We start from the raw sequence: 19,299 nt of genomic DNA on the forward strand, positions 1-19,299 counted from the left end.
AATAATAATAATAATAATAATAATTTATTATTTATACCCCGCTGGGTATAAATAATGGTTTCCCCAGCCACTCTGGGTGGCTTCCAATGTTTCCTTCCAATGCTAGCACTGCTATAGATATTTCCCTCTTATAATTCATCATATGGAAAAATACATACCTTGCTGCTTTTTGCGGCACATCACTGTGAAAAGTGTTGCAAATGCAGAGACGACAACCAATGGAACTGTAATGGCTATTGCTCTTATCGGCCCGGCCCATGGGGAATGCACTTTGAAAAGTAGAGGAAGACCACTAAATTAGCTCTTCTCAAATTGTGATATTCTTAACGATCTCCTCTTCCTACTGCCATTGCTGGCAAGCCTACATTAACTAAATGGCTTCTTCTTTTTTTCAATACTGCTATATTAAATCATATATTTGCAGTATGTTGTTTGTTTCTATTAAGTCCACTGTAGTGCCTGCATCACAAATAGAGGGCCACTCTCCCATCTCTATGTAATTGGTATGTGGGAGCGCTATTGCAAAAATTCCTCCACCCTATATACCTTTCCATCAATTATCACAATTATAGAATTCACCATCAATCCAGGGAAACTAGCACACAGTAGAGGGTGATAAACCAGTGGTAGCCAACAGGGTGCCCTCTGGATGTTGTTAGATTAGACTGCACTACAACTCCCATCATCCCAATTACTTGCCTATGGCTGATGGGAACTGGAGTTCAGCAACTTCTGGAGGGCATCATAATGGCTGTCCTTGCTGTACAAACTCTGCCTTGTAGAACAACCCAACCTCAAACATGCTTCGCACTATTTAACATTGTGTGGATAAGCCATTACACAGGGTACAGCACTGATGAGAGAGGAAGGGCCTCTGCCCTCTTCTTGTGATGTAATGCAGAGGTTCCCAAGCTGTGGTCTGCAGACCACCTCAAGCTTTATTCAGGTGGTCTGAGGCATGTCTGTGAAAAACACAATCTGAATTCTATGGAATTCAAACTGTTAATACATTATAAGAAATAAAGGAAGCAGCAAAATACAATATAAGAAATAAAAAGAAGCAATTACAATAAAATTAAACATCATATAGCTTTTAAGCACAGCACATTACAACTGCTGCAACAGGCAGAATAATCATTAAGTGGTCCACCTCAGCAATTTTCAAGTGATCTATGGAGAAAGACCACAGCTGCAAGAACTTCCAGAGCAAAGGGTCAGTGTAGAGCTGGCCCATAACTTTTAACCTTAACTGGGAGTTAACTGGAGATTAAGAATTATTCTTCGGATGGAAATGGCAAATTAACATCTCTTTAAAGTAGAAATATATCATACCTGGTTTTAATGCATAATGCATTGTTTTCCTTGTTGTATTGGTATCGTCAACCAGCTTTTAAAAAAAGGGAGGGAGGAGAAAGAAATTTTAAATGCTTTATAACAATATCTATTTTTAGAGATACGACAAATCACTGCTAAGTACCCATGAGTCAAGAAAAAAGTGATGTTACTGGTAAAATAAGAATTGTGTACACTTTTTATTCATTTGATGAATAAAAGTGATGACTTGCCTGTGTGAATGAGTCCTTTAGCCTCAAATACAGAAGCTTAGTATTGCCTCAAAATCAATGCTTTTTAATAGAATTGATTTCACAGAATCAACTGTGAAGCACCCAGTAAACAAAGAGCAACCACACTCTGAAAACATGAATGAACCAGTCTGGTTTTTTTTTTAAAAAAAAACAACAACACAAATTAGAGCTATTAAATTAATTAGACATGTTTAAAAAAACAAACAAAAAAATTCAAACATGTTGAAGAGTCTCTCCAAGCCGCAAATAATGTTAGTGTTAATAAGATAAGAATCAAGGTTTAAAACTCTTCTTTGGATCAAGAGTTACAAAGATGGCTTGATTTCAAGCTACCACCCCTATTTTTTATTTGCAAATAAGCAACCTTTTCACCATGGCAGTAATGTAATGTAGCATTGTCTAACTACATTCCCAGCTTCAAAGGAGATGCAGAATGCTGACACCTTTAATTTTGAAGGAGAACAATTTCTGTGAGCCCCAACTTCTCAGACTACAAATAATTGCATTACCTCTATTATATAATCTCCCGGTGAGACATTCTGAAGAATACAGCTTGTGACATCTGTATTTTTTTCCTACGGAGATATGAAATAAATTGTTTTCTTGTAAGTCATTTGTATGCATTTGAATGCTAAGCAGAAGGTGCACTCCCATTAAAAAGTAGTCAATTTGGAAATTCATACTGCATCTGAAAATCATCCAGTACAAATAATGGCAAACACAGAACAATGTTATTAAGCCCAAAGACTTTGGAGTCATTGATCAAATGAATGAATGAATGAATGAATATTTATTATCTTTACCCCACCCATCTGGCTTAATGTCTTACCCAACCACTTAATGTCTTACATTAAAAAATCAGAGCCCATGACCTAAAATCCAATAGTGAACACAGGGCTGTGTTCCTTCCCAGAGTCAAATGAGAACTCGGCTGCACTCACAGACTGGCTCAGCTGGTTCAGAGCCAAGTGTATCAGACTGCCCAAGGGAGCAGCTTCCAAAGACAAATACATATGATTGAAAGCAATCAGTATTTAACCCAAGGAAATTAGAATTGCAGTTCTTGTGGCCTTTGGTGAAAACCTTACATTAGCATTCAGTTTAAAGATGCACAACTTTAAACGACCCTTAGCCCAGATACATTGCTTACTGTTCCCAGGTTGCAAAAAACCCCAAAACAAAACTCCCTATCCCCACCCCCAAAATGCAGGAGCACTTGTAAAATTTAAACCCAACTTTCACTCTCAAAAAAATAGCATGCATGTATACTGATATATGATCAAAACACTGTGGTGCATGTCTGTGCTATCAAGTACTTTGCATGCTGCAGTACTAAAGTCTAAAAACTGTATTATCCTGTTCTATGTGGATCAATCCAATGTGAATAGAAATAACTGCTAAGATCCCATTGTTGTGGCACAGAATGATTGAAAGAGATCTAAGTTTTGCACTGTGGGCATGATCCAGGCAATATTGAGCACTTTCAAATCCCATTGATTTCAATGGATAAGTCGGGCACCCAGTGAAATCTATCCTATTGAAAAACCACGACATTCAAAAATGTTTTAACTTTGGTGGGAGTGTTCCCAATGGGTTTTCCTAGTTAGAAATTCCTAGGAGCAACGTAGCATATTCTCCACTCAGCTGTAATAATCAGTGAACCTCATCCCAGAAAGTTCACTTTAAGTACACTGATGAGGACAGCAACCCCACACTCATATTACATCACAATCAGAGATACACTGGCAGCAGGTCTGCTATATCCAGAACACAGTCTGGAAGGGAGCAAGCAATTTGGAAAACAGAGGGGCGAAATGACAGATGCATGAACAGTTCCTGGAAATTCTACCACTCTTCCCTAATCAGAGGCCATGCTGATGATGATGTCAAATGATGTCCACAAACAGAGGGAACCAATCCACACAGGCCAGCACTTTTAGAGAGAAGTATGGCACCAGATCTAGGACTGGCAAGCTGTTTTGCTATTGAAATGGGTGCCCATAACTCTGCCCTTGTTCATCCACTCCACAGTGTGCTGGGTGCATAGATTCTGTGTGCCTGTTGAGATGCAGCATGTTTTTCATTTCATCAGCATAGTGGAGCTTCTGCTGAATCCTACTGCTCTTCCGCCAATGTTAACTCCTATACACTCATACCTTTGTTTTCAAACAGTTTAGTTCTCAAACGTTTTGGCTCCCAAATGCTGCAAACCTAGAAGTGACTATTCCGGTTTGTGAACTATTTTTGGAAGCCGAACATCCGACAAGGCTTCCATGGCCTCTGATTGGCTGCAGGAGCTTTCTGTAGCCATTCACTTTGGTTTCTGAATGTTTTGGAAGTCGAATGGACTTCCGGAACAGATTCCGTTTGACTTCCAAGGTACGACTGGATTTAGGAACCGTGCCCTAAATCTGCTGGAAATTAGGTCCGCCAGCACAGAGCTGTTAACATTTAACTATCAGTTATTTGCTAAAAAGCATTGGGCACCACTAAACTACAATCAATCAACTTGTGCGATACATTTTAACATAGATGAGCCCCAGCACATTGGACCCTGTTTCATGCAGTAAAATTTTGTCTGGTCTGTTGGAATGCTAAAACAAAACAGACCATGTGACATATCCCTATCAACCAGTACGGAAGATTTTTATTTGTTCTGCTCAAAAAGGAAACTGTCCAAAGAATCTCTTTCAAAAACCTGTCCCTACAGGAATTTTACGCTTAGCAGTTTCATGTACAGAGCATTGTGAACCATGTTATAAATCATGCTCAGCCAACCTGTTTGCAAGTCTTCTGTTTGAAGTGTCCTTCGTTTTTAAGTTTGTAGTGCAGATAATAATATCTGAATCCAAAATTATGCGGTGCATGGTCAAAAGACACATGCATATTAAAGCCTTGCTGGGTAACGTTCAGATTCCTTGGCTTCCAGACTATCAAGAAAGAGATATTTAAACATTAATTACTATTTTAGGAAAAACTCTTAATTATACAATCTTCATTTAACGAATGCTGAGCAAATATTTCCACTTACAAGGTTTGCAGGCTAGGTTTTCTGGCTGCAGTAGCAATTCACAGGCTAGCAAGGGGAAAAAACAATAATGGATTCTTTAAAACTCAGGTTTTACAAGTAAGTATACATCCTTCCTTTCATCCAGGTTGGGTTATAAAATGGTATATTATATCACGGGCTTCAGAATGTCGAAGAATTATTTATCTGTTACCTGCCTAGAGTCCTTGGAATAAGGCAGGTCAAGGATTCCAACTAATAGCTTACACAAATATAGCAGTTTTCCATAAATTTGCTGGGCATCATATAAAAAGCAGGACCTACTTTACACCAGCAAGTCATGTGACCCTCACTAAGTGAAAAAGAGGAAAAACAGAACCCAGGGTCTCTTAACAATTGCTTAGTTGTAGCATCAAGCAATTATAGCATCAAGCTTTGAAAAAGTCAGATAATCAGGTTACTCATAGGATGGCTGAAATTGTCATTTGAATCTTATCCTGATAGGTGACAAGCAGAGGCACAACCTTATAATTCTATTTTACCTTCCTAAAAGAAATCATGGGGAGATGGGGGGGGAGGGCCAGAGCAATCTGAATGCCATTAAATGAACTTATTATTAATGTATCAAAACATTTCTTAACACTTCCTGTACTGTTGACTGTGATTCCCATTCCCATCTTTCTTTCCAAGGCCTCCAAATTTATTTGAAGTAGATTTTAGCTGGAAGTGGAAACTTCGGCGTTTCAAGTTGCTACCTGCTTTCCTTAAGACACAAGACACAGGTACCTTTAAAAGCAGAAAGCTGCAATTGCCAATGCACTTACGCCGAGTTCTGAAGAAAAATGGGTGGTAGTTGCTTTCGTTCTTAATGGATGGGAAAGGGACAACCTTCACAAAGTAGTCAGTTTCAAATTTCAGATTGAGAAAAGACTGAGACTCCACTCCCTGCAAATGGTTGGGGGAGGGGGGGGAGAGAAAGAGAAGACAGAAATTAAAGCCAGCCAGTAACGTATTTTAAAGCTTGCTGCATGGTCACTTGAGTGCAAGTAGGTTTATTTGCCATCTTTCTTCTTTGCAAGTGCTTTGAAGCACATGGGAACCAAAAGGGGACTAGACTCCTTACTTTTTCAAATGACTTAATTAACTACTCTCTTAAGGAGGGCACAGGCGGGTTCATGATTTTACAGAAACTAGTGCTGGTGGGAGTCAGGAGTTTGTAAAAGCCTCTCTCTCATAAAGTGCTGGTTCTTGGTATAAACACAAGCTAGAAGTCTCTTGGCTTGTCCCATAATATTCTGATCAGAATCAAACACCCCCCCGCCCCCCGCAAAGTAGTCATACACTTTCCTTCTGGCACTTCATAGAACTATTTCCTTGCTGCAAAGAGGTAAGCAGGGGAATTTTCAAAGAGTAGTATGCTCTGCTCTGATAAAAACAGAGAAAATGTGTTCTAATAATCAAGGTCACGTGTACCAAGAAGCTCCACTAACTTCAAATAGGTTTCTCATAGAATAATAGTTCTGGATTTTTTATCTGAATTATTCAACACTTTCTAAAAAATACTATTTCCTTAAAATATACTACTTACAGTCCACTTATAACTTGAATTCAGCTGCTTTGGGTCTTTTAAGACCAACTGTTGACATTGTCTTCCCTCTGATTTTAACTCTTCAAGTATTACTCGAAATCCCTTCAGAAATTCAATACCTGCATACATTTAAACAAAAATCAAATACATATTTAAAGGCTGGATGTGTATGTGTGTTTTATATACAATGGATATATATTCATCAGCTGGTTCCTCCCATGTGAACTTCCCCTCCAAAAAAACTTTGTACAGTGGTACGTTGGGTTAAGTACTTAATATGTTCTGGAGGTCTGGTCTTAACCTGAAACTGTTCTTAACCTGAAGCACCACTTTAGCTAATGGGGCCTTGTGCTGCTGCCATGCCGCCGGAGCACGATTTCTGTTTGCATCCTGAAGCAAAGTTCTTAACCTGAAGCACTATTTCTGGGTTAGCGGAGTATGTAACCTGAAGCGTATGTAACCTGAAGTGTATGTAACCCGAGGTATCACTGTACTATTAATGGTGCATCATATGAAAAAGCCACACTACAGTGGTTCCCATAGCGTTGAGCTAATGCTGGAAGAGGCTCTGTGATATTAAAATGCCTGGTGCCAACATGCAACTAACCGTATTTTTCTCTTTTAATGCAGCATGTGTAGCACAGAATAGCACATGTAGCCCCTCTATCTTACTTTTAAAAAATTGCTAGATGATGAGCACAAGCTGCACTTACATCCTGCTCAGAGACAGGCAGCCACAAAAGTTGTCTGACCTTGGCACACAGCCAAGGCATTTGGATGCCAGGCCTGTGTCCCTGAGCATGTGCTGAGGAGCACTTGAGAGCATCTCTCATGAACAGCAAACAGTGCCTTCAAAGTACAATTCAACTTGAAAGAGCCCCAGGCCTCAAGCTTGGGGATAGGAAGAAAGTCCAAAACACCCACTGAATTTCAGAAGTGTTCAAAGTGGCTACAGTTCTGAAAACAACTGAAAACGTCAGATGAAATCTGGTTTGGATGAGGACCGTGTTAAAAATGGTTACAAGGCTCAGAAACAAGGGTGGGTTTTGTCTTTTTGTTTTTAAGACAAGGTGCTTTGCCTAACTGGCCTACAAACTATCTTGTAAATCACACACACTTCAGAAGAAAGGCTAAGTTTGCCATCTACAGTGCTTATACCATTCACGAACAAAACAGATTCTTGGTAAGAGGTTGGGGTGAAAAGCGAATCTAAGCACAGCGCCTGATAACTGTGTGTGTTTATAAAGACTGGGGGACACTCCCATAGCCCAAAAGTACTTAAACCAAAACTGGATTACCATAGTTTAACTCTGGATATTTGTTGAGTTTGAATGCAGGTTTCGAAACACACACACACACACACACACACACACACACAAATATCTTATTTCAGGGCTCTAAATGATCTTGCAATGGGAAATACAAATGAGCCACCCACTGTGTTCTTAATATTTAGAGGAACAAAAGCAGTGTTTGTGCTAACATATAGACCATGAAAGAGAAGAGTTAACGGGCTCCCTGTTACCTGAGATCCTTCAACTACAGTTCTCTCTTGATGCTTTCAGAAGGATTAACCTCTGATCATTACAAGAGAAAGCACCAAGCTTTGTATCCCGTGGAGATTGGATGCAGCCAAACCTGCAGCTGCAGATTACCAATTCAGTAACTCTGCACTCTTCGAAGCATTGAGTATCACTTCCACATTCCTCTCTCTATCTGCTCATTGTTTTCAATTCAAAATTCATCAGCGGTAAGCTGCATGTTATCAAGCTTTAGACATTTTTCTATTTCCACAAAATATATTTACCAATTCTTCAGCAAAGTACATTTCTATAATCAGTTCATGACCTCAGCCCTTTTGAAAGGCTAACAGATTTAAACACACACTGAAAGACACAATTGTTCTGTAAGGTGTATCCCTGCATTGAATTTTGTTTATAAATGCTGTTTATACTTTCCTTACTTTATTCTTGGAAGGTACAAGAATTCACTAAAATCTATTTCCAATTAAGCATGTCTCAAATCACAATTGTAAATGGAAAGCAGGAGAGGCACAAACAATCTAACCTAGAGGGGGATGAATCAAAATATGCACCTTTAAGAACCAGTGATTTTAATGGGAGAGGGCTAAACATGCACCCAAACATTCAAACCTAATCTGCACTGAAACTGATTTTCAAAGGACTTCTTAAAGATTTAGCAATTGTACATAACTTGCCATTTTTTTAAAATGGCGAGAGTACCATTTCAAACATTGCAAATAAGTGTCCTTCACTCTAGAGTGCTTAGTTTAGCTTACTTGGGCAGCCTGCAGCTCTTTTCCTAACAAATTTTCTCAAGTTTCTAGCCCAAATTTTAGGGGGAGATTTGAGAAGAACTGGATGGTGACAATAACAATTCTACTTGGAGCATCCATGAACTAAATGCTACTACAAAGGGCACATGAGCACAATTTCTTTTTTATTCTATTTTTATTCTACTTACCAATGGGATTTGCTGTCCACAGTATTGTCACGGCAACTTGATCAGAGCATGCATACTGGCTAATAGTGATGTTCTGTACATCACCAATTACATGCTTTCCCAGTGAGCTCAAATAAGGAGTACAGTCTAAAGAAAGAACAATCGGGTGAAATACATTTAATCCAGGCCTTACGCAAAGACACATTCATGACCTTAGCCAATATACTTTTTGAAAAAAAGTTCTGCAGAAGATGTTCCTGCTATCTATCAAGCCTCATAATTCTGTTCTCTGGATGACTGCTCTGAGATATAACACCATGATATAGCTATAAATTAGTGAAAGCTCCTATTCTGCTGCACAATTCAAATGAAGGACAGCAAGAGCTTCCTATTAGCAAAAATATAAACCTGTCTTTTAATAGGAAGTTTTGAGCAAGAGCTTCCTGCAACATCTGGATCAAATTAATAGCTAGCTTTCCATTTTTGGATTCCTGTTGCTAAGGCTTTATGCTCAAAAATGACAATCTTATTCCATTACTTTTGATTTCTTTTCAGAAGAACAAAGAACAGATTTCGGGTAAATAAATCTTTTGTACTTGACAGAAAATAGCTTTTAAGAATACAGACTATGGAAAGGTGGAAAAAAGGTATCCATGGTCCACATTAGAAATAAACCATTAATGACAAAATTTTATGTACTATGAGATAGGGTCCAATGTTAACAAGGAAACACAATTCAGCAAGAATTAACATTGTAAATTATTCACTTTTATGGGGTTAAACGTGGGTGGATCATAGCCTAGCTCTCTAGTCTCTGTTATTTCCTCATGGTGATGAAGGCTGTAGTTGTTATGAAATACCCTGTATGGAGCAACTACAATAGTGAGAGTATGCAAGAATGGCTTTCTTGGACTTCCTTTCTTCCAAAACCCAACCAAAGAGCCAGTAAAAACCAGTATCATCTCTGCCTTATTTGGATAAGCATGCCATAGCATGTAAGTAGCTTAAAGCCCTTTAATTCTCTTCTCTGTGAACAAGTGTGTTGCTGCAGTTAGAGCACCATCCCTAGTGAGATTCAGCAGGCTTCTTTCCATTCTAGATGAGCAACGTAAGACAATTCTTATTCAAACAGGTATCCCTCAGTTACCAGAGCTCTCTGAATTTTACTGTTTTGTTTATTTGTTCTGGTGAGGTTGCTTTTTATTGATTTATCGTTTTAATCGTCTTTGTTGTTACAAACTGTGTTTGTACACTGCTTTGAATGCTTTGTTTTGCAGAAAGGTGGATTATAAATGACATGAAATAAATGGCTGGGGAGGCAAGTTTTGGGTAGACACACATATTATGCATACATCCTTTTTTATGTTGTTACCTGTAACAGGCCTACATTAGATGCATTAACCTCTGGCCCTCCAAATGTTGCAGGAATATAACTCCAATAATGAGATCATTGACAAAGCTGGCTAAGGCTGATGCTCGACAACATCTGAGAGATTAGCCACTCTGCTCTAAATAATTAGATTAACTAAATAAAATGTGCTAATTCAACAATTCTCTATTATCACTGTTGATTTTTTTTTAAGAAATAGATTACTCCAATACATGGTGTTAAAAACTAATTTAATACATTAACAAATGAAATGAGTAAACGTGTTTCCAGTGGAAACAGGAAGGAGAACTTACTGTCATACTTAAAGGTGATATTAAGTAACCCGGGATTCTTTCCAATTGGCGATAAAGCCTACAGAGAAACAAGAGAAAAGTTTGTTGTACACTAATTACTTTGAATTTGAAGATAACTTGGACTCAGCTCACACATGAATTCATTTGGCTCTTCCATCTCTGATGACTTTAGCTGAACGTTAATTGCCTCCATTGGAAAGCATTGTGCTTCAAGTGATCTTTTGTTAGGAGTACCTGTCCAGATCAGAAGTCAGGAAGAAACCAAGTAAAAGTATGAAATCCATACAACTGTGATAGCTCTTTAATGCATTTAGGTTGCACACATAGAATCAAGAACATGTGAAAAATTAGCTCTACACACACACACACACACACACTTATTCTTCAGGTAAATAAACTAATGCTTGCATAGAACAAGCTTAACTGAGATTAAAGTAATGTTGTGATAGCATAACTTGGGAATGAGGCACACCAGCACTTGAAGACTCTTCAGTAAAGAAAACTGCATTTTCAGACATCTGAATTTGCAACCTCCACAGAATATCTACCCTTGTTCCAACACTTTGTACATCTTGTACTACCACTATAAATTGATACTCAAGAATGAATAATGAAAATAATAGCTATATTATCTAACTACAGTTGACTATTTCCTTTCTTTCACAAAGCTTTTGCAAAACCTGCCTGGGCAGTTTCTTTAAACCACCCCTCAGCACTATTCTTGGCCTCTATAATTGTGGTAGGAAAACCAAGCACGGTTTTCTATTCTCTCAGTACAATCAATGGATTAAATTCATTCCCTACCTCCTACAGAGTTGCAACACAAGTGAATTTAGGTTAGGAACTCCAGGCTAAAAGTTTGTTTTTCACTTTAAGAGGCTTTTCATCCTGTGGGAATGTATTGGAGAACTGTTCTGAGTGATCCTGCATTTCAGCTTCCAGCCATTCCACGTTAAAATTTAAATCAGCTGCTGATCAGACATTCACTGTTTATAAAGAACTAATACCTTACACCAATTATGACTATTTACTGGGTTGGGATTTTACTGTTCAAGCATTGCTTTAAGATGCCAGATACTCTTACCAGCTCAGAGGAAAACTGTTATCCATTTTAACAGGATACCAATTTTAAAAGCATTCCATATTTTCTAAAGCCATGTGGTGCGAGTAATGGTTAGAGCGTCAGACTAGGACCTGAGAGACCCCACTAAAGTCCCAACTCAGCTATCAAGCTCACTGGATGACCTTGGGCCAGTCACTTTGGTTAGGCCTCTCAGCCTAACCTACCTAACAGGGTTGTTGTGGGGGGCTAAATGAAAAGGAGGAGAACTATGTACACCACCTCCAGCTCCCCTGAGAAAAAGGTGGGATAAAAAGGCAATGAATAAAATAAAATGAATAAAACATGGAAAATCAAACTTCTGGCAGTATTAGGTTGCGAATGAATACTAATTGTGCTCACAAAACATGTAGAGGAATCCCAATGAGATACAATTATTATTTATTACTCAGCAGTCCTCTGTAAGTTCCTCCTAAGGGATGTATGCTAATAGGTGTATGGTTACAAAGCAGAGAAGGAGAAACTTTTCTAGTCTGAGAGCCACATCCACTCAAATGTACAGTGGTACCTCAGGTTAAGAACTTAATTCGTTCTGGAGGTCCGTTCTTAACCTGAAACTGTTCTTAACCTGAGGTACCACTTTAGCTAACGGGGCCTCCTGCTGCTGCTGTGCCGCTGGAGCACTGTTCTCATCCTGAAGCAAAGTTCTTAACCTGAGGCACTATTTAGCAGAGAAAGGAAATTCCGACTAAACATCAGGAGGAACTTTCTGGCAGTGAGAGCAGTTTAATAGCGGAACAGACTCCCTTGGGAGGTTATGGACTCTCCTTCATTGGAAGTGGTGTTACTACTACAGTTTGAAGTTTAATTTGTCTGCCCCCAAATCATGAACGAAGTACAAGACATTAGCAACAACAGAACAGTACTGTTGTTAACTAGGACCACTTTTTGTGGGAAACCAAGTTATTGAACTTATCCTTCCTTCCCAGCAGATGGTTGATGCTGCTGCAGTTGGTGTTCCTGATGCAGTGTTCTACAATTTGCTTACAGTAAAGAAGAAATATACAGTGGTACCTCGGGTTAAGTACTTAATTCGTTCTGGAGGTCCGTTCTTAACCTGAAACTGTTCTTAACCTGAAGCACCACTTTAGCTAATGGGGCCTCCTCCTGCTGCCGCCGCACCGCCAGAGCACGGTTTCTGTTCTCATCCTGAAGCAAAGTTCTTAACCTGAGGCACTATTTCTGGGTTAGCAGAGTCTGTAACCTGAAGCATCTGTAACCCGAGGTACCACTGATGCAGTGTTCTACAATTTGCTTACAGTAAAGAAGAAATATACAGTGGTACCTCGGGTTAAGTACTTAATTCGTTCTGGAGGTCCGTTCTTAACCTGAAACTGTTCTTAACCTGAAGCACCACTTTAGCTAATGGGGCCTCCTCCTGCTGTGCCGCACCGCCAGAGCACGGTTTCTGTTCTCATCCTGAAGCAAAGTTCTTAACCTGAGGCACTATTTCTGGGTTAGCAGAGTCTGTAACCTGAAGCATCTGTAACCCGAGGTACCACTGCAATCTTCCGGAGCCATATGTCAGTGGTGGACAGAGCAAGGGGTGGAACTCTTACCGACTACATTCCAGCAGCCAAACAGGAGTCAGCAAGCAAGAGGAATGCATAGTCACGCTATCTCTTCCTCAGGCTCCATTCAGTCCTCTTCTTATAAAGCAGGAGCAACAAGCTAGGCAAGGCACAGTGTGGGTTTCAGCAGCCGTGCGAAACATATTGGTCTTGCTTTGGGGACAACTGTGTCTCTACTGTCTTAGCAACAGAAGCACAAGTTTTACAGTGGAACCTTGGTTCTTGAACAAACGCTTTGGTACTCGAACATTTGGGCTTCTGAACGCCAAAAACCCAGAAATAAGTGTTGCGCTTTTTGAATGTTTTTCGGAAACCCAAATGTCTGATGCGGTTGTTGGCTACTGTTTCCAGAGTACCTGTGCCAATCGGAAGCCGCGCCTTGGTTTTCGAACGTTTTGGAAGTCGAACGGACTTCCAGAACGGAGTACAGTCATACCTCGGGTTAAATACGCTTCGAGTTGAGCACATTCGAGTTGCGCTCCTCAGCAACCTGGAAGTAACAGAGCGCGTTACTTCCGGGTTTCGCCGCTTGTGCATGCGCAGACACTCAAAATGACGTCATGCGTATGCGCAGAAGCAGCGAAAAGCGACGTGCGCAGACGCGCCGTTGCTAGTTACGTTTACCTCTAGATGCGAACGGGGCTCCGGAACGGATCCCGTTTGTATCTAGAGGTACCACTGTACATTCGAGAACCAAGGTTCCACTGTAGTATCAAGTGGTTCCAATGCAGAGTGCAGTATAACCAGCTATTTGCATCTTGGGCTGCTAGGGCTGTCATCCAGGCTGGATGCTTCAACAGCCAGCCGACAAGTGTGTCTTTCCAGTGCAAGGGATTAGGCCACCTGCCATATAATTTCTATACTACATGTGATGGCCCACAGGCAAAAAAGCATTTCCACCCCTGGTCTATCCTGATGGTACAGTGGCTCTCTCGAATCTCTCTCAGTCTCGCTACCTAAAAAACCTTATACAGTCATACCTCGGGATGAATACGCTTCGGGTTAGCTGAATTCGGGTTGCGCTCCGTGGCGACCCAGAAGTAATGGAGCGCGTTACTTCCAGGTTTCGCCGTGCGCACATGCGCAGACCGTCAAAATGACGTCATGCGCAGAAGCGCTGAAATGTGACCCACGCGGACACGGGTTACATTCGCTTTGGGATGCAAACGGGGCTCCGGAATGGATCCCGTTCGCATCCCGAGGTACCACTGTAACAAGAGACAGAACCTGGGGTGAAAAACACATACTTCACCACTCAGCTATGGCCTATCCCCCAGTCCTTCATAGGGGTTTAAGCAACTGCAAAACCATGGTGTGTCTCGATTAGACACGCTCCTGCAAATTTGCAGGAGGCCATGTTTGGTAACAGTGCTGCACTAAACAAAAGGATTCTGTATCTTCAGAAGCATGTATAAACCTGCAGTCTTGCTCACCAACTTTAAAAGTCAAAAGCAGGTGTAGGGAAGGGAAAACAATGCATCCGGCTGTAATTAGCATCTGAGTCAAATCTCTTTTAAGGAGATGTAAACTGCTACTTAAAGGATCAAAACAGATACTGTTTAGTGCTTTCAGAGTGCACCTTGTAATCTGGCTACCCTGTCTAGTTGCCTTTTCATTTGCTTATCTTATCTTTAGGTTTGAGCATATCAAGTTTAAAAAGGTTTCCTGAAACAGGAAGGAGGCAAAATTACCTCCCAGTAGTCTCTTCTGTTGTCGCTAAATTATGCCTTGTTAGAAGCAGATGAAAACCTTTTCAGTCATTTACTACTAAACAAGAACATAGGCCAGCCACAAAAAGGGTGGGGGAAATGTTTTTACTATAGTGGGTTTGTTGTTGGCCTATGGTAAACTCATCCACTTTACGTTAGGAGTGCTTGCCACAGAGAACATAGGCCATAGTGGTCAGGAAGGTGAGCTATACTGCAACACTGAATACTATTTGGTGTCAGGAGCAATGCCCATTCTCACAATCCCCTCTATACATGACAATGCAGCATTGAGTCAACATGTGCAGCTTATCAAAGATCCTCTTTGTCAGCCTCCTCAGGTTAAAGTATTCTGCATTCATAACTGCCTCAGCACATGGCTCCTGTGAGGGTCTGGCCCCGCCAGGCAGCAGTGTGAAGAAGTGATTTTGCTTCAGGAGGCACTCTGAGGAGAATTCTCGGTCTCTGAATGGTGCATCAAGGCTTCTTTAATGCGTTGGGCTGAGCAGGGTGTGGGTGTTTTAAAACCACAACAGCTATACACCAGGCCAAGCAGAGTCAGAAGAACTGAGCTTTCAAAATGTGCTACCACCGGTACTTAGGTAGCACTGTGCTATCCATTTCACTTCTGTTGGTTTCTGTATTGTTTTTCTGCCTTTAACTTCCTGCCCCAGGCGATTCAGAACTTTAAAATACCAAAGGATGACAAAAGAGAACATTTAAACACCAAGTGCACAAAATAGAGCAGGTAGTAATTAAAATAAATCAAAAGCCTAGCAGAAAAGCCTGTGCATACACCAAGCACTGAAAGCACCTGGCTTCCTGCAAATAGTCCTGGGAACTGCAGTTTGCCCCACAGAGCTACAATTTTCAGAAATCTTAAACTGCAGTTCCCAGGATTGTTTGGGAGCAGTCATGTTTTTCGTTAGGTCCTAGCCCTAAAAAGCAGCTTATCAAAATTAAATGTTTTGAAAATATTTATTGGTTACAGTTATATCCCACAATCTCTACAAGAAGTTCAAGCTGGTGTCTATGGTCCTCCCCTTTCTGATTTTATGCTTGCAATAACCCTGGAGGTAGGTTAGGCTGAGAGACAGTGAGTGGCCCAAAATCATGAATGACTAGTAAGGGCTGAGTTTGTTTACCCCTACGTTTTCAATCTGGATATGAATGCCTCTTTATAGTACATTAATGGCTAGTGTTTTGCAATATACTGAGAACTTTATAAATGCTATACCATTTGTCCCAACTCTCTTCTAAATGACTTCAGCTACTTTAGTTAGCTATTATTCCCAAATTGTAAGTACAGGATTCTATCTCAACCCTTTTCATAACTTTGTTGAGTTGATGGAAGAAAGGTGGAAGATAAACGAAAGAAAATAAGTACATTTTCAAAAGTATTCCAACATGAAAGCATAAGTGAAGTATTGTTGTGAGTCATTCGAACAGGACCTGCTGCCAGAAGTCCTAAGAACAACAATTGCAATTTATTTGCAAATGAGGCCTACTTGAAATGTTGCTATTTTAGTTTAAAAAAATTTTGTATTCAGGATGAAAGTGCCAGGTATATACTATTTGGCCCCAAGCTTCTGCAACGCAGCCAGAGGCCTAACTAATGAATAAGGACCTTAAATTGGCCAATGGCTAAACTAATAAGTGCCTATCTGTTATGGTCATTTCCTTTATAAGCTTTGAACTTGAAAGCATACTACTTTGCTCCCCAAGCATATGAGTTTAATAAAACACCTACAGACACATGGGCTTGAAATTCAAACTACCACGCAGTTACACTATTTAATTAGCTTGCAATTAAGACTTGTTTCAGGTATATCTTACTTTAACTATAAATGTAAATGTATTGCCTCGGGACTGCACAGCCTGTCAATTAGCCACTAACATTAGTTGAACTTATGGGCAGCTTTTAATTTGTTCCGATTATTGCTGAAAAGCAAGTCTCTCTTGCCTGGGGCTTTTGCTATAAAAATCCTTTGGTCTACACACCAGAACTGAGAGGTAACACACACACAAAAAATGAATTGACCCCAAGTTTCATTGAGTGGGAAACAATCCTCTGAGTTTTAGGAGTATGCTAGCTTAACAGAAGTTGAAATACTAGCTACAAAAGCTTGCAAACAACAATGCACTTGACAGTCTATAAAGCAGAATGATAAATGATAGTGTTATGTAAACAGTGTGAAGAAATTACTTGTAAAGGCTAATAAACGGATATAATCAGTAACTGGTACACAAAACAGGTCAATTTCATGAAGGCCAATCCATGCAGATTCAAAACGCAAACGATTAAAATCAGGCAGCAGAACCTATGGTACAAATTGTACCTTACTGTGAAGCCACAAAGAGTTGTATAATTTTGCCAAATATCAAATTCAACAACAACAACAAAAAACACCATCAAGAGAGTGTACCTTTCTGTAACACAGCTAAATTGACTCTGTCCATTTTTATGGGGCACAAAACAATAGGGTTTTTTGTATTAAATGAACACATTGTTGCTTTTTTAATTGTTTTGTTTTATACTGTGTACTTTTTCCTGGAAGTCTCCTTGATCTTTTTCAAACAAGTCATCTGAGAAATATTAAGAGCAATAATAATATTAACCAGGTCTTATATCTCATCAATATATGCATGTATGGTTGTAAACTAGCCATAGTTCACTGAACCATAATTTTGTAAACATTCAGTTCCTCCATGATAATATGACAGCAACAATCGCAGATAACAATGGCTCTCAAACAGGGTTGCGTTATTGCCCCAACTCTATTCATTATTTTCATTGCCATGATCCTACACTTTGTCGAAGGGAAACTCCCCACCGGAGTAGAAATCATATATCAAACAGATGGAAAGCTCTTCAATCTGAGCAGGCTGAAAGCAAAGAGTAAGGTTACCGTAACTTCCGTCATAGAGCTTCAGTATGCTGATGACAACGTAGTGTGCACACGCTCAGAGGATGACCTCCAAACCATCCTAAATATCTTTGCAGAAGCTTACAAAAAGCTTGGCCTATCATTCAACATCCAAAAAAACAAACTGCTGCACCAACAAGTACAAATAACCCCTCTGCAGCGCCACAAATCCAACTCAATGGTGTAATGTTGGAAAATGTTGATCACTTCTCCTACCTAGGCAGTTATCTTTCCACAAGGCCCAACATTGATGCCGAAATCCAGCATCGCCTGAGCTCTGCGATTTAAGAGGTGCTGGATCAGTATTAATAATTTATCTAGGCTTGCTAACCTCTAAGCCAGTGAATCATGCACAAAACCAAGTTTCAGTCACCTGAGAAAGGCAAAGATCCTTAAGCATAAACCATTTCAGGGCCCACAACAGGAAATCCCTGACTTTGTTCACTGAACTTACTCTCTAGAGCAGCTACTGACTCAGAAACAAAGTGAAGAAACATGGGAAAGGAGTTAAGTTGGCTACAGCCTAAGGAATTATTCACATTCCAGCTTCTCGATTTGAATGCCAAATGAAATTATACAGCATTTTTTCAATAAAAGGTGTTGCTTATGGCTTCTCATATTCTTTCATTCCAGGAGGGAATTTATCTAAAGCAGCTTAATTCAGGTCCCCTTTCTAACCAATATGTAGTGAGTCAGTGAATTACTAATAGTTCCTACCTTTATCAATCAGGAAAAAGAATTGATTAGTTTATGTGATCAATGTTTTCCTAAGGCCCAATATCAGAAGATATCTGTGTTATTTTGTACTTTCAGATTTGCCACAAATGGTATCCCATGTCGCTAAAGGAGCCCAAAGCTGCAGTTCTACACTTCAGATGTTATACTTCCCATAATATATGTGTGTGTGTGTGATTTCTTTTTCAGATTAGGGTAACAATGAAAGAACAATAGTCCAACAACAAACAACCATCCAAAGAAAACTCAACAATAGATTGAGGTTTATCACAATGAAGCGTATTTTGACTGTACAAGATGGACTCTTCAAAAAGAAAAGGTGTAAACTCTAGACCCATTCCAATATTACAAATCCATCCCATGTAAAGTCACAAAAATTAAATAATGTGGAGAGACAGGCACAAAGACATGCCATCAGTTTTAACGTCCTTATTAAACACATAGATCTGTGTCTGCACTAATTATAGATTGGGTCTTGGAGGTAGGAAATCACTACCCCGCAAAGCATAGCCTGTGCACTAGACCAAGACAGCAATCACAATTTATCCTTCATATGTTGTTAATTAGCATGCATATGTTCCTAATTTCATGCTCCCACAAGGCAAACTGAAGGAAACAATTGGTTTTGAGCTTGAACACAAAGAAAGAAATAATCAATATTACTTGCAAGCGCTATTTAATAAACTGAAGGCTTTATTATTCAAACTGTCAAACTCTATGAAGATAGCTCAGGTTGCTGAAATATTTGATAGAAATGTTTATATAAATTAATGTTAAATGCTGTATTTTGGCTAGAGTAGTGCCTAAAAAAAAGGAATGCCAGACTAACCTCCTAACACACACACACATATATACTTCATCTAAGTTGTAGCCACTTTCTTCCTTTCAATGTATCGCCACCCTCACTTTACTC

General features: G+C 39.8%; 1 protein-coding gene across 2 annotated transcripts in view; it reads right to left on the bottom strand.

Annotated features, from left to right (window-relative positions):
* Window positions 1-19,299, bottom strand: part of IL17RD (interleukin 17 receptor D) — a 52,713-nt gene that overhangs the window by 6,368 nt on the left and 27,046 nt on the right. For both annotated transcript variants that reach the window (XM_081899994.1, XM_081899993.1), the window contains exons 2-10: window positions 10,328-10,385; window positions 8,666-8,791; window positions 6,182-6,300; window positions 5,418-5,538; window positions 4,618-4,662; window positions 4,365-4,516; window positions 2,096-2,161; window positions 1,333-1,387; window positions 159-269 (exon numbers count right to left, since the gene is read on the bottom strand). In XM_081899994.1, coding sequence (XP_081756120.1) covers window positions 159-269; window positions 1,333-1,387; window positions 2,096-2,161; window positions 4,365-4,516; window positions 4,618-4,662; window positions 5,418-5,538; window positions 6,182-6,300; window positions 8,666-8,791; window positions 10,328-10,385 — 853 coding nt within the window. The remainder of the gene's footprint in view (window positions 1-158; window positions 270-1,332; window positions 1,388-2,095; window positions 2,162-4,364; window positions 4,517-4,617; window positions 4,663-5,417; window positions 5,539-6,181; window positions 6,301-8,665; window positions 8,792-10,327; window positions 10,386-19,299) is intronic.

This window comes from Podarcis melisellensis, assembly GCF_964234715.1.
Source record: "Podarcis melisellensis genome assembly, chromosome: 2".
Classification (NCBI taxonomy): domain Eukaryota; kingdom Metazoa; phylum Chordata; class Lepidosauria; order Squamata; family Lacertidae; genus Podarcis; species Podarcis melisellensis.